Raw genomic sequence first — 16,170 nt, forward strand, 5'->3', positions numbered from 1 at the left:
ACATCTTCAGCATGAATAGGTTTAATAGTTTAAATTTTTATAGGTTGTTGTAAAATATTTTAATTAGCAATTGGTTTTAAGTTTTTATTGTGTTTTCTTGATAACAATAATTTTAATTTAAATATTTCAATTCTGGTTGTTTAATTGTAAAGTATGTTTCAATCTTTTTGTTGGTATTACTGTTGACATTTTCTTAAACAGGGATAAAGCTATAAATCTCGAACTCTAAAAAAAAACTAATAATTAATCAAATGCTTTATTTCATTAGTTCATGCCTATCGTTTATACCTGGTCAACTTTTAATAGTTTCATGTTACAAAACACCTTGACTTTGTTTTAGACATAACAATAGTGTTTTAGAATAAAACAAATTATCTTAGTCTAATTTTGAACTTTTTATAGCCAAATACTGTTGTAATGCTCGATGTTGTGGTGTCATTTATAGCTTTATTTATGATAAGTTAGCTAATAACTCATGGTATTTCTTCAAAATTTTTAAATATATAAATAGTACTTAACCACGTGTCTTAGTTTGATTTATAAGACTCTTAATGTTTTATCATTATCTGTGATAAGGTTTATTAAACCCTATAAAAGTTTTCAACATAAGGTATGAATAAAAAAGTTTAGAAAAAGTAAGTGTATTTGTAATATTTATAGGAAGTAGGAAAAATGCTGAAGTGTTTTTTATTTCATCAAGTAATTACAATTAAAAAATATATGGAATTTTAAAAACAAAAAGTAATAGTGTGGCTTTGTGCAACCTTAAAAAGAAACATAAATTTTATTTGAGTTTTTCTTGACCTGTGCTCATAAACATTTATTATTACTATGTTCAGTGCTAACTTATTTTTAATACTTGATGAACCGTAAAAGTAAGGCTGTCTCTTATTTTATAACCGAGCAACGTCCTTGACACAGTTTGTTATGAAAGTTAAAAGCACCGTGAATTTGTTTTTGTATGAGTTTAGTTTAGAGTAAGCTAACTTTAACTAATTGTAAGTAAAAGAACTGAAATGTGCACTTATACCTTAAACTAGCTTCGTTAATTTTTTTTTTAAATTTCCATTTATATTTCAAATAAAATAATCATAAAATAAAGTAGTATGGTACTTCAAAAAGTTATACAAATGCAACTATAAAATCCCAACACAAGCTCACTGCTAGTTAATTATCACCCCTTTGCAAGTTGACATGCGAAATAGTTAACCTTTCAGCTACAACAACAGAAACTTGAGAGGGCATGAGGCAAATTTCACACATGTAAGCTAGTTGGAAGTCAATGCTACTTGATAAGTGGTGAATGGGTAAACCTTAATGAACTTACCGCCTCAATTGTTGTTAACTCATCGCAATTTCGTGTTTTTGTTATATAAAAATTTCCGCAATAGCGATAACTTGCTCTCAAATTTGGGTTGGCTATGTAAATAATTGAGTTTTTTTTTTCCAATTTTTCTAATAATACGCAAAGAGACAGAATAAATTTACGCACAATGTATTTACTTTAACAGACTGTAAGAATTTATTTAGACATCTAATTAACCATAATCCTCAAAATATTCAAAGATTTATTTCTTCAGTTTGCAAACTTATATAAAACATGATCAACTCAAGCACCGCAGTCTCATGCGCGCGTGGAGTTATCACCAATGAGTATTTCGTTCTCATGCGCACACATATACCTGCAACATTTGTTATAATTGATTTTGTAATAATTTTCCATTCTGCACAAATGTAATAAGCAGCGCACACCAGTTGGTTTCCTGCTCTCCCTCGCAGCACAATGGCAGCTTCGACATGTTCGGTGGTGAGCGTATGTGGCGGTTTGAATGCGGCCGCAACTTTCCACTGAGGCCCTCGATTTCACGCGGCAATTTGTTCCTTTTGTTTCAGCCTCCAATCCAAACACGCCAACCTTGATCGGCTGCTAATCGCGTTTTTATATAACTTCTAATATTCGTCGACTGTTTTTGGTTAGAGTAGTTTTCCCACGGTTTTTTTTATTGTTTTGCCGAGCATATTCGAGTTAGTTGAAAATTTTGACTGAAAAGCACTTGCCGTTGAGCATTTTAATTGCAGAATTAATTGCGCTTGATCGGTCAGCTTATAAGCCCATGTGACTTGGGCTTCAATTGCTTTTAATCCCGTTACGGCCTTCCACATTCACTTCCAAACGTTTGACTTCAAAAGACGTTGCCTTTCAAAGCAGTTCCGCCACAGTCACGCTGAGACAGTGGAATGATCCGCAGTCAAGTGCAGTCTGGTGTGGAAATGTTGCTGGAGCTGCGGCGGTTTTCGCTGAAAAAAAGAAAAGGCCTTTTGAATGCGAGCAGCTCTGTGTTGAAGCAAAACTATTTTTGCGTAAATTCCAAGAAACCTCGTTTTGTGTATTGAATTCGTTTCTTCATGGTATTTGTCTGTCAACAAGCTTGCTTTGCTTCGTTTTTATTTAGCTTGACAATCAAACTTGGAGGGAAGTAGATTAATATCGATACTAGAAATTCTGTTTTAGTTTTAAACATTTGACTCGAAAATTGAATTGAAAAGTTAAATACATAAAAGTTGTCAGTTACTGTAAAAGTCGCTGTTGTTTAAATCTATCCCTTACCAGCAAAATTTACGAGTTTCTGTCTTTGTTTTGTTTATTTATTTAAAAACTATAAGTGTAATAATTCAAATGGTTAGTAGTTAATTCTGATTAATATTTAATGTAAGAGCTTTAAAAATTGCTAAAACGTTTCGCGACAGTTTCATAATCTATCAATAGTTTTATAAATTATTATGTTTTATTGTTTATTTTTAAGAACATGACTAAAATATTTGAATTTATCGTTTAAACATTAAGTTTATTGTTCAACTTATTAGTAGTAGATAAGTAAAAATTTTATATCTATATGTAAACATGTTTAGTTTTCAATTCTTTAATTTTTTAAAGCTTAAACTTATGTTATGAAAATAAAGGATTTATGTTGATTTTTGCTCAACCGTTTCAGTCGTTTGTGTAATTTAAAAACATATTACATAATTTTAAGGTTGTTTAAGCAGTAATTTTTTTTGTTGTATAAACTATTATTGCAAAGTTAATATTACTAAAGCATGTAGTATTAATGCAGAGTTGTTTATAATCAAACAATAATCATATTAACATTGAACTTTGTTTTTTTTATATTTTTGCTTGAAGTATTATAAAGTATTAAATTTGTTGTAAACAACAGTTGTAATAATGCCCCAAATTTTAAAAACAATACATAATTTTCCAACTTAAATGACTTGAAAAACCAATGAGGTCAAGTTTTAGTTGCTTTCCAAATGAACTGAATGACCTACTTGGTATCTTGCACAATAACTTCGTTTATCTTCCATTGTTTAAAGCACTCAGCAAAAGAGTTTTTCACTTAAAGCTCAAGTGTAAATACTTAAATTTTTACACTTGTAATTGTTATTTAAAAAGACGCATAGCGATGTCTCTTACAGCGCATGCTACGATACAACTTATAAAAACCAAGAACTTAATGCTAATCGGATGCCAACTATGCAGTCTGACAAAATCAAACTCTCATTAGCTCTCAGTCAGTTTTCCGATAAAAAAGCCAAGTTTTATTGCAGTTACAAAAAACAAGAGCTTTGAGTTGATAAGCGCGCGGCAACAACGCGATATACTTATACTTTGTTTACGTTAAGCTTATTAAATTCTGTTAGTTGTCATTATCTAGATTGAGGTGTCTTAAATAAATATTTTTTTAAATTACACAAATTCTTTTGGTTACACGAATAGCTACAATTATGTAAACCATTAGTTTATAGCGTTTTTTGCCTTAATTTTATTTTAATTTAAAGCTAATTGTTCTTACTTGTAACGCATTTTTGTTCGAGCCTTGTTGTTGAACTTCTTTTAGTTTTTTTGCGGTGGAAAAGTTTTTTAACAAATTTTCAGACAAACAATATATTTTGTAACTTAACGCGGCGGCTAATGTGTAATAACATCTGCCCTGCCCGTGCCCACATAAGACGTAATAGAATGTTCCACAGTTATCGCGGTTTCTAGACTTAATAATTTGCGTGTCGCAGTGCTTCCCTTATCCGCTAAGACTTAAGTGGGGTGTCTGTACAAACAGGCAAAACTGTCATATTGATTGACCGGTTAAATTTCTCGCTGACACCGTTACAGTGTTTTGTTAAAATGTAATTAGCAGAAATAATTTGAATAAATAATGTTTGATACTTTAGAGCGAATTGCGGTTGCTTTTATCTTTTTAACATTTTATACAACTTTATTTTAGTCAAAAAGTTTATGAAAATGTAAAAAATTTATACTTCCCTGAAATAACTTTGTTTAGTTTTGAAATAAAATTAAGTATGCAATTGGCAAGTGAAAATATGTTAAGCACATAAACATTTTTACTGTATTGAACTCTACTGACAAAAAGTAATTAGTTTACACGAAACTCTGCGTTTCCAATAACAGTTTATTTATTAAAAAATGTCACAGAGGCATGTCAGAAACCAGCTCTTGCTCTCAGCAGCTATTTTCTCACGCCTCGCTCGCAGCACCCATTGTGTACTGTGTGCTCTGAATGCAGTGCATGCGAGCATTATTTCTGCCCTGCCTCCGTGTTGATGCACCATCAATCAAATGGCTTTGTGTTGTTTCTAGCATTTAGCGGGGATAACATTTGTAAGCATCAAACAACGGTTACATCAACGTATCGGTAGCCTCACGCAGCCTCGCGTTTTGATAAATATTTATGTTTCGACCTCCTTTGAAATGGTTTTGCGGCGGCAGGTAATTAAGGGCTGCTGTACAAGGCGTACTGCGATTTTTCTAGTATTTTATTAAGTGAATAAATTTAAGAAAGGTTTTTTGAAAACTAATCCTTCGTGAGTATTTTTATCAACCTTATTAAAAACCGACAGTATTAAATATCACAAAAATGTTGAGATTATCTTTAATTGATTACTAATGATGACAATATGTCAATAAAAACTTTGTAAGCTTATTAGATGTTACATATCTACGAATATGAGATAATTATTTTTAACTATTTAAACAGAGCATGATGAGCCCAACAGTTTGTCAAACGACAAAACATCCAGTAGTGACAAAAACGAGCAAAAACCAGTTGAAAAGACATCACCTGTAGTGAAGGCACAGCCGCCGAAAGCAGACAACTTGTTTGATGACGACGATACGTTTCAAAGTTCCACCAACAAAAAACCTGCATTGTTTTCTGATGACGACATTTTTGGCGATAACGATGAGGTAATTTGTTTATGTTTCGATTGGACTATGTATTTGTTTTGTTTTGAGAAAAGTTAGTAGTTTTGTTTTGATACCGACTAAAAAATCTGAATTATATTTTCCTGTAGTTTTTACTTGTACTACGTAAAGCCTACTTACTATAAAAGTATAACGTAATCTCCACCTCAAGTCGTTTTTATCACAAACAATTTTGTTTTTGTGTGAAATTTGTTATCATTTTAAAATCTGTTTTAGTTAAAATAATATTCTGTCTATAATTTGTCAATGCGCTAATTAATTTTCATAGAAATTAATATAGAGGTGTTTGCTTTCTTTTTCTGAGTTTAAATTGTTTATAACTTTACAACTTAAAGTTATTGAAAAAACATACAATAATAAGATTAGAATACAATTAAGTTTCAGAACATTTAAAAATATAAAATTTAAAAGAGAATGCAGTTTTACACAGAAACTTTTTTTCAATAATGCTGAATGTTTAAAAGATTTTATCTCAATAGTTACGATGGAAATAAAAACTTAAATTAAAAGTATCGCTTGTATTTTAAAGCCAAGTATATTTGTAGTAAAAATTTAGCTCATACATTTTTTGACATAGTTTATCTCAATGTAAAATATACTCTTTCCACATAAAAGTTTTGTTTGAAGTGTGTTACGCTTATATAATTCAAAGACTTAAGTACCTCCAACGTTTTATAGAGAACAATATTTTTTAAACATTGTAAGATTATTGATCATAATTAGCAGTTCATTGAACTGTACTGAAGTAAATTAGTAGTTTTTAAATGTAACTACACGTTTTGTGGACTATAGCGTCTTGTCGAACTAATGATTAGCAAATACTAATGGTTATTTTTTGTTTTAGTTATAAAAACTAGTTATTATATTTTTATGATGAAGGTATGTAAGATGTATAAGTGGTGTTTATTTTTAAAATAAACTATTCCTGTTAGAAAAATCTTGTTCTGAAACAACTTAGACTTTCTACGAATGTCTAACTGAATGTAATTATAGACTACTATAACATATTAAAAGGAGAAAGAGAGCAGTCATTAATAATAAATAATAAAAAGTATTTAGTAATTTTAAAACGCTTGAAATTTTTGAAGACCAATAGATTGACGTATAAATAATATCAATTGTATTTTATAAATTAATAAGTTACTTAACTTGTGATCAGTAATTTTGTACATACTCATTTAATTTAAAACAACTAATATTACAAAAGATAAAGCATATTTAAATTTACAATAATTTAAAAAAAACAATCAAGTTATGTTTTTTCACTTATTTATTCATAACCAACTATTTGTTATACGTAGAAATTTAGTAAATTAATCTTGTTAATAGTTTTTTATTATCTTAGGACTTATTTTGCTTAAAAATTGAGTTGAATTTTTTAATAACTAATTCTTAAGTTGAAAAATTTTTAGTCAGTGGAAGAATAAAGTAATTGTTTGCTGTTTTTTCAGGTTCCTTATGGTATTGTTATTAATCTGTGCAAACATAAATAGTTATCCCTGAATATATTAAGGATTTTTGTCTCAGTACAACTAAACCCCGAACATACAAAAGCTAATACATAATGATAACATTATGTAAACGAATAATGTATTAAAAAATTATTGAAAAAAATCTCATCAATGTAAAAGTTATTAAATCAGTTTTCTTTACCTTTATTCACTAAATGTTAACTAAAATTTTTGTAATGCTGTAAAACTAGCTAGGGTTAGATTATGAAAAATGTTAAATTATGTGTAAGAGTAGATGTTTTTTTATTTAAATATAACGCAACTTTTTTGTGTTGGATACAAACTTATTTAACTAAAAACTTGAAACTGCAAATTTACCACGGTCGGCTTCGTTATGAATAGATGCTGCGATATGAGCGTTAAATACACAACTATTGAGCAGCCAAAAATTCCTTTCAACTCAAAAATTCCACCGCTTAAACCTTTCACAGTTGACGATTGCGACGTTCTAATGCCTGGGTTTTAAGGCGCGCGTGGGCAGCGTACAATAAACAAGCAGCTTGAAAGTCACAAGCTTTGATCGGCCTGTGTGTTCCCCGAAAAGTTTTATTTTTATTTCTTCAATCATCACTGACGGTTTGAGCCGGGGCTTGATTTCGAATAAGTTTTGTTCGCGCGTTGGGTGAGATACGTTTTCTTTTGAAAGACGCTGACCGTTTTTGTGTCAACTTGATAATTGAAAAGTGTGTCTGTAAATGTTAATTAAAAGTAAATTAGATTAAATAAAGAATTCCTTTCGGCTCAAATATAGTTTAATTTGTTTTACTATAAACAAAAACTCTTTGCTGGAGGTAGATTTCTAACTTTGAAGTACTTGAGTATGTGTTTAACTTATTTTTGCTTCCGTTCAAAAATTGTTTTTCAAAATTTAAAAGTGCAGTTTTTGAACAATAAGTTTAGTTTATTTTAATAAGTATATTAAAAACTGTTAAATTTGTTTACTTTATTTTGCATCAAGTTTCTAAAGATATATTTTGTTTTAGTTAAATCACTGACTTTATGAGAATATTTTTGAATTTATTTTACTATTCTAAAAGAAATATTTTTATTAGGTTAATATGTTGCTAAATTATAGTGTTTAAATGCCATAGCGTGTTAAAAGTCTAACTTATAGCTTACTTTAGTAGTTTAGTGTCAATTATATACATACATTATATATAGACTAATTTAATTTCTTATATCCTTGGTTAGCTTGTTACAAAAAATGTTTTAAAGATAAATGGGCTTGCCGAATAAAAATGATTATATGGATAATCAGTTAAGAGTTTCAAATTTTAATAATGTTTCTGATTATATTTAATATGGGCTTTTACACAAATCGCAAAACCACCGTTCAAAACTAATTTCAGAAGAATGCCTTAGTTGAAAGGGACTCAACAGTCAAATAATCTTCACGCCAAAACTTTTTATAATTATACAAACCAATAACTTGTATATGGCTAACCACTAGTAATTGTTTGCTTGTTCTTTTTGAACTGTTTGAGTGCTCATGTTTTCTAAATAAATTTGTTTCCAGTTCTTCTGAGTGTACACTTATTTTTAGATAAAATTTTTCAGTATGAGTTACTTACGAACTGTTCATTGAAAGTCGTGCATTTGTAGTAGCATAAGTCAATGAAAATTATATTATATTCAATATTTATGATTAAAAGTGTTTTTATGTAATTAAGCGTAACTTATAACAATTTTTTTAGGATATATTTGCTTCTTCATCATCACAGAAAAAGGTGGAAAGATCTCAAAAAAATAATGACTTGGTTAGTTATGCTTTATAAAATTAGTCGCAGTCAAGCTTTGCTTTTTAGAGAAGCATTTAGTTTAAAGTATTCGATGATATATTCTAATTTTTAAAAAGTTTAATATTTATTACCATGAAAAAAGAATAGCAAGTATTTCTGTTTGTATAACAGTTTGTGTATCTAATAGTGTTTTTTATGTGCATTAAAGAGGTATAAATTGAAAAACTTCATCGTTGGTATTTTTAGCATTTTTTTTTTGTAGTACTAGACCATATCAAATATTTCATTAAAAAAAAATTTGAAAATAGTTCATCCATTAAAAAAGTACTTAACTTTATTTTGGTAATAAGTTATAAGGGATTAAACTTTCCAAAAAAGAAAGGTTTAAGCTAGACAAATACAATCTATGCAACGAACAGCTCATAAAGCTGTCACACATTCACAAGTTTACGCCTGATATATTGAATTATCCTCATATTGATCTGACGTCGCTTAATAAAACTCTGAAATTTACAGAAATGTATGTTTTACTTGAGCTAACACGTTTTCACTGACAGCAAACGCATGTTAACCTTGAAAGCTAAACATTTTCCGTTGTTTTCTTTAGACTAAAAAAGTCCTTAAAAGTAACTAAGGTTGTTAAGCAAAGTAATCTAGATATTACCGACATTTTGTAAAAATAGATAGCCACTTAGACTTGTATTCTTTGTTAATCTTAGCTAAAGCTTCCTTCAAATATTTTTTTGAGTTTATTTGTTAATTTTTTAGAAAACTTCACTTCGTTATTAAGAGCAGTAGGTATTTAATTTTGAAAGAACGTACATAGTTTGCAACAGTAAAAACTCAATGCACACTAGAAAGTTAAGAATATATTATTAGAATACAATTCTTTTTTTCGATCAATTTTCTTTATTAGATTTAACAAATAAAAAACTTAACAAAACAAAAAATAAATATTTAACATTATAGACCACACATAGAAATATTTAAAAGTATATAATTGTTTACAATATTTTTTGACTATACACACTGTTAAGCTTTGGTGCACACTTTTGTTTAAGAGTTAAAGTTTAATTTAAAAACAAACGTTTTTATTTTGCAATATTAAAAAAAAGTTTACATAAAAACTTTTTAAACAAAACTTTACATTCCATCAACAAAAGTTGAAAATAAAATTCAAAAATTCTTGTATATAAATTAAAAAAATTCTAAATACATTTTATCTTCTACTATTGTGGTACCTCTACCCAGATAAGAAACTCTAACAAGTACTACTTACACACAACAACATAGCAAAAAATGTAAAGATAACAAAAACTGTAGATTTTTTCCGATAACGAAGATGAAGACGTCAACTACTTCGCTGCCAAACCGACGAAACAAGCTGCTGGTGTTGAGAAGAGCATATTTGACGACAGCGACGACGACCTGTTCGGAGGGTTCACTCAGAAGAAGTCGGTTGCGAAATCGAAGAAGGAAAACAAAGACTCGATATTCAGCGACGATTCCGGTTACTAGTATTTAATTGATGAATGAGTAAACTTTAATAGGTTATTTATAAAAGTGTTGGCTAACTACTAGTTCAGAGTTACTACCAACATTTATTTGATTTGTAATAAAACACATTGTTTTTATTCAGTTTACTACTATTGTAGGGATGTACTTTAAAACTTGTAAATATTTTTAAAAGTTTGAACTTACATAAACTTTTTTATAACTAAACAGCATAATTTTTTTTAGCAGTTTAGTGATCATAGCTCATTTAAGTAATGTAACCACTATTGTACTCTTAAATTTTCATTGCATATATAGTATAGGTTGGCAATTCTCAAGTTTCTTAACTACCATTTTGAGATTCAATTTGATTTTTTTTGAATAAATTTAAACTTTTAAAACTAAAATTTTTGCACAAATATACGATTAAATAGTTTTATATAAGTTAAAACTCTATGCAAACTGTGAAAAACGCTGGGTAGATATTTAATTTTTCTGTTTACAGTTCATTTAGAGGATTTTTTACTTTTATTAGTATTAATATTATAGGATACAAAATTTAAGTAAACAGTCAAAAGTTATTTATATTGTTTGTTTTATTTTTACAATAAACTTGTTATATTTTCATTTCGTTGTAAAGTCTAATATTAATAAATTTTCTTTAGAAATTTTTTTACAAAGTTTGTTTTATAAACACAATGAAATTTATAAAGGTGATGACATTTTTGAAAGTTCAAAAAGTAAACTACCCACCACGAAAAAAAATTCACCAAAAACTACTGAAAAGGAATTCAAAAGTGAAGTTATAGATGACCCACTTAGTTCAATGCTAAAATAAATCTTATTAAATTATTTTAAAAACAAAATTTGAAAAATTCTCATACATTTATCAATTTCATTAACTGTATACTTTATGTTTTATAATTTACCATTGATTTTGATGTTACTGCTCCAATCATTATTATTTAATACTTTAAATTACTTGTTTGATTTTATAGAATTTGAACTAATTTAAATTACATGCTAAAACTTATTGTTCTAACTTCTTATGATTAATTATCGTGCAATAAAATGTCCTTTCATGTTTTTATTTTGTTTTAAGTGTAGTTAGTGAAATTAAACTACTAGTATTTGTAGTTTAATATTAGATAAACCTATTTTTTACTTTAATATAAAAGTTCATACATTTTAACACTTAATAATAAGTTCTTTTTAATGAAATTTTCTCTTAAAATAGCATTTAAACTAAGTTTAGAAAAAAAAACCGTTTATAAGTTTTATCAAATGTATACTAATTAATCATTAGATTTTTTACCAACTGAAGTAAATCACATTAACGTTCATATTATTCTGATGAAACTAAAAAGACTAGTATATACAGGGTTGCCACTTTACCTGGAAAAACCTGGAATTTGACAATTTAGGCAAAAAAACCTGGAGTTTGAGAAATTTTGAAGAAAACCTGGAATTTCGAACAAAAATCACTAAATAAACCTGAAAAAACATGAAATTTTAACAATTTTCACATGTTTAGTAGTAAAATTTCGATTTGACTCAAAAAATCTATTATATAAATAAAACATTTTTGTCCTCATCAAATTTTTTTTGTAATAAAAAACATATTTAAAGTAGCTTTACAGTATCTTTTCAAAGTTTTTATACTAATTAACAGATTTTATTGCCTTTAACTTAACTCTAAACTATAAATAAACCCAAAAATGTGTACTTTTAAAAACCTGGAAGATTTTTTGAAAAAACGAGTGGCAACCCTGTATATAGCTAAATTAAGGTCTGTAAAAGTAGTTTACCGACTAATAACTTTAAAAACCAAACAATTAATTTATGTAATTTTAAATAACTGTTCAAAAATATAGGTTTAATCGTTTGCTAACAAAAGATCCTAGTGAAATAATTTCACTTGAATATAAACAAATTGTACAGTAATCTTCCTATATTGTACCAACATATGTTTCTGTGTGTTAACGAATCAACACACTTCAACTGTGTTGTTATTCTTTCCATTAAAACCCAGTTAAAGTGTGTTGATTCGTTAACACATAGAAACATATGTTGGTACAATAAAGGAAAATTACCGTACAATTTGTTTTTATTTATGTAATTTTAAATAGTTATTTCTTCAGTATCTTTAAATGGTTAAAACTATTTCATTTATTACTTAAAAAAAACCATGATTTTTGAAATATAATGCTTGGTCACAATTAGATTTATCACAGAGTTGTATAGATTTAAAATCCATCTTAAAATTTTGGATCTCATAAGGCAACATAAAAAGTCAACTATTTTCTATACACTTAGCAAATTATTATTTTCCAATTTAAACGTTTTTATCAAACAAAGTAGCATGTTGTTAACATTGCAAAAGTTTCATTAAACTAAAAACGGTCAGCTTTTAAAGTGCTGTAAAACATAATGAGTACAAATCAAATGTCAAATTCGTGATCAGCGACCCATGAACGTAATATTTATAATATTAATGAAAAAGTATTAGTAAGTTGAACAATGTTCTAAAAATAGGATAAATAAAGGCTAATGGAGCAAACGTATCTACATTTGTTTACTTTTGTAAAATAAATTTTTATCTTAGTTTCTCGTTTATATATTAAAAAAAAAGAAGTTAAATTTTCTACGTCTTTGTTGCTTTCCAACAACTAATCTTTGATAAGATATACTAAGTTCGTAATACTAATAAGGGATGTTTTAAAAAGATTTTGTATAAAACTTTTTCGAAAAGATTTGATGTAAGTTTTACATAAAACAAATCAAAATTTCTTGTTGTTTAAATCTTAACTTAATCTTAGTTTTGCTAGTTCAGAAATCAAAGATTATTATGTTTCATGACGGATTTTATGGTAAAAATAGAATAATTATTCGATATAAAAAATTAAGTAATTAGCTAAAACGGAAATGATTAATTTTATAACCTTTAAATTATTGTTAGAAAAAATCTTACCTGATAATTTTTTATATTATTAATAATGCTATAAACTAAAAAACAAATAGTATAACAACAATTTTTTTTTTTCAAAGTCGTGTGTTAGAGTAGATTATAAAATTTTATTGCTTTTTGATAAATCGAAGTTATTTGTGTACATCTTAGTTCGTAAATACACTTATTAAAAAGAATTAATTACATTCAAAACTAAACAGGTTTAAGAAATAAACTGTATACACTAAACAAATACTTTGTAAGAAATACGTTTATTTTTTATATTAGTATGTAGTTGTATAACAGTACTAGTATTGATTAAAAAAAAAGCAACAACTTTTGCAAAACTATACTATTATAAAAATTTGGCAAACTAAAATACATATTTACATTGTTTATAGTACTGTTTATTGATACTAATTTCCATTAATACTTTTCATAACTAGAAAATGATTTTATAAGTAGTGATGAATTTTGAATAGTTTAACACTAGGTATAATAATGTCAACAATTTTCAAAAGTTCAATGAACACTTTAAGAAATAAAAAGTTATAATGCATAACTTCGAAAAAAAGTCGACATGTTTGATTTAATTTTTTGTGTGCTAGTTTTTGAAAAATGTAATGAATTTTATCAAACATACGTCTATTGAAAAAAAGGCAGATAAAAAGTAAATTCAAAAAAAAGAGCTTGTTTGTTAATTATCCTTAAAACTTACTTAATTAGTTATATAGTTTGAAAATATAAATACTCACATCTGATTCACATCATCATTTATTTTTCAAAAAACTTAAAGGAAAAAAAAAAGAAATTTTTATATTTATTAATTAAATTTTTTAACCTCTTCTAAAGGCATTATAATTTTTTTTATTTTAGAGCTTTTTAATTTATAAAAATGTGATAAAATATAATGATTTGTTTATTAAGTTTTCGTATTTTATTATATTTTTGTTTTTCATATAAGTTTTAACATTTTAATAATTTTACCAAAACCTCCAACTCATACGAAGTTAGAAAAGTCAAACTACAGTAAAATAATCTGTTACTTGAATATGTATCATAAGCATGTAATTTATCTTATTTAGTTTTATTTAATTCAAAACTACTAGTTATGCTAATAAAAGTTTTACAAAATGTTTAAGCACGTTTTCATGTCTAACAATACAGTTAAAATATATCTAAGTCAATAAAATCTGTTTCTCAGCAAATAGCCACTTTTAAGTTTTTCAATAAAATTAAGCCATTTAAACTTTTAATGGAATGAAAACATAACGTTTAAAGCTAAATATCATCATTACATACTACAAAAAACGTAATATGTAATTTTTTTTATGCGTTAGTTAAAGCTAGTTACAAACATACATTTTTTGATTAATTTTAGTACGTTTTAAGTTCTCGATAAAAATATAGAGTAAAGTAACATTTTTGCGGTGATCGCAGTTATTTTTGTTTAATAATGAGAAAAAACATTCAAGTTTAAATTTCTGTTGATTAATCTAAAACAGATGTCGCGTTAATGTGATTGTCATATCTAAAAAGTTTGTACACTAAATAAGTAAACTTAAATTTGCAAAATATTACACAATCACAAACTTAGTTTTCTCGTTTTTAAATATTTCATATGAAAAAAATATTCAAAATTTTTCGAATGCTTTTAAAATATTCCAAAATATTTATTTAAAAATAAATGATTATGGATTACTAAAATAATACTTTATAAGAAAAGTCAAAAAATTCCATGAGATATCACGCAAAACAAACCACACGATGTAAAGCGAAAATTGTCTAGACTGTGTAGTATGATATCGCGTAGTGATGGTATATTTGTTTTGTTGAATGTCTTTCACAAAATTAAAAAACAACAAACACACCAGTGATAACAAATAAGATTGTTAACTTATTTAATCAGACAATAATTAACATTTCTATGTTAAATCTTTTACTTCAGTAACTTTTTTTTTCTACTGTTTAAAATAAATTTTGTTTATGTTAATTTAAAAGAAACAATTATTTTGTTAAAAAAAGCAATATAATAGTTATAATATATTTATTTTTTGAAAAAGTCTAAAATTTTTTATAAGTCTTAAAAGACTGTAAATTTTAGTCAATTACAAAGCTAAGTTTGCTTCATATCTGAACTTTTAAGCAGCTTTTGAATATGTTTGTATAACAAAATAATGCTCAAAGATGCACTAATTATATTGCTTGTCGTACTAACCTTTTTACACGTAGTTAAAGAAGTTAAAATTTTACTTCAGTAGATTTTAAAAACGCATTTGTTTGAAATATAACGTAATTTTTACAAAATCAAAATGTTTATTAACGTACTTAATATCGTTTAGGTAAAAACGAAGCACTTAAACTAAAATTTTAACAAAAAATTGAAACAGATTGGATCATAAAGCTTTAAGATAGATGTCTTTCAAATATTGTTTACTAACTTACTATACTTTTAATTTCCTTATTATATTTTGCTAGTTTTGCTAAAATTCACAATATTGCAATTTGAATTTATTTTCTGAATTAACCAAAATAATCTTGATACGGGTATAGCCTACCTGTCAAAAGTGTTGTATATAATAATCAATGTTTTTTTTGTTAAAAATTATACATGATTTGTTTGAAAATATAAAAAAACATACTTAATAAGCTATTTGGTTTAAAAAAGAAGTTCTAAATGCAGTCAGACTGCTTTATATGACATAGTATGGCAAACTTAAAAAAAAAATCCTTTCTTATCAATCTAACCAGAACTCTGCGTGTAAAGCAATTATTTTAATAAGAAAACTGTGTGCGGTCGCTTATTTATTGCTTTGAAAGGTATTTCTTGACCAATCTTCACTTCAGTGGATTATGCGTATATAAAACCACCTGCGATATTTACTACTGAAAACTGAGATTTATAATTCTTAAATTAAACTCACGAACGTGATTTAGCTCGAGAGTTTTTTAATTTAAAATTTTTCTGCAACTTTCTGTCACAAACCCGACTTTCAACGTAACGTAGCTTATAAAATGTGTTAAGCTGTGGTTATATATTCAAAATTGTACTTTACTTGTTTTAATATCATAAAAAAATAAAATTCCAACAAGAGTGATTTTTTATAGAAATGTTTACTTTTTTTATATAAAATAAAGTTAAATAGTTATTAAGGTAGTAAAGTGTAATAAATTTAGTCGTTCTATAAACAATAGATATTA

General features: G+C 26.8%; 1 protein-coding gene across 2 annotated transcripts in view; it reads left to right on the top strand.

Annotated features, from left to right (window-relative positions):
• The window catches only part of LOC145840333 (uncharacterized), a 38,646-nt gene extending 27,554 nt beyond the window's left edge, over positions 1-11,092 (top strand). For both annotated transcript variants that reach the window (XM_082947557.1, XM_082947558.1), the window contains 4 exons: positions 5,052-5,260; positions 8,484-8,546; positions 9,852-10,038; positions 10,736-11,092. In XM_082947557.1, the coding sequence (XP_082803683.1) occupies positions 5,052-5,260; positions 8,484-8,546; positions 9,852-10,038; positions 10,736-10,860 (584 nt within the window). In that variant the 3' untranslated portion in view covers positions 10,861-11,092. The remainder of the gene's footprint in view (positions 1-5,051; positions 5,261-8,483; positions 8,547-9,851; positions 10,039-10,735) is intronic.
• The last annotated feature ends 5,078 nt before the right edge of the window (positions 11,093-16,170 follow it).

The sequence above is a fragment of the Thalia democratica genome, chromosome 7, assembly GCF_965202585.1.
Source record: "Thalia democratica chromosome 7, ktThaDemo2.hap1.1, whole genome shotgun sequence".
In the NCBI taxonomy this organism is placed as follows: domain Eukaryota; kingdom Metazoa; phylum Chordata; class Thaliacea; order Salpida; family Salpidae; genus Thalia; species Thalia democratica.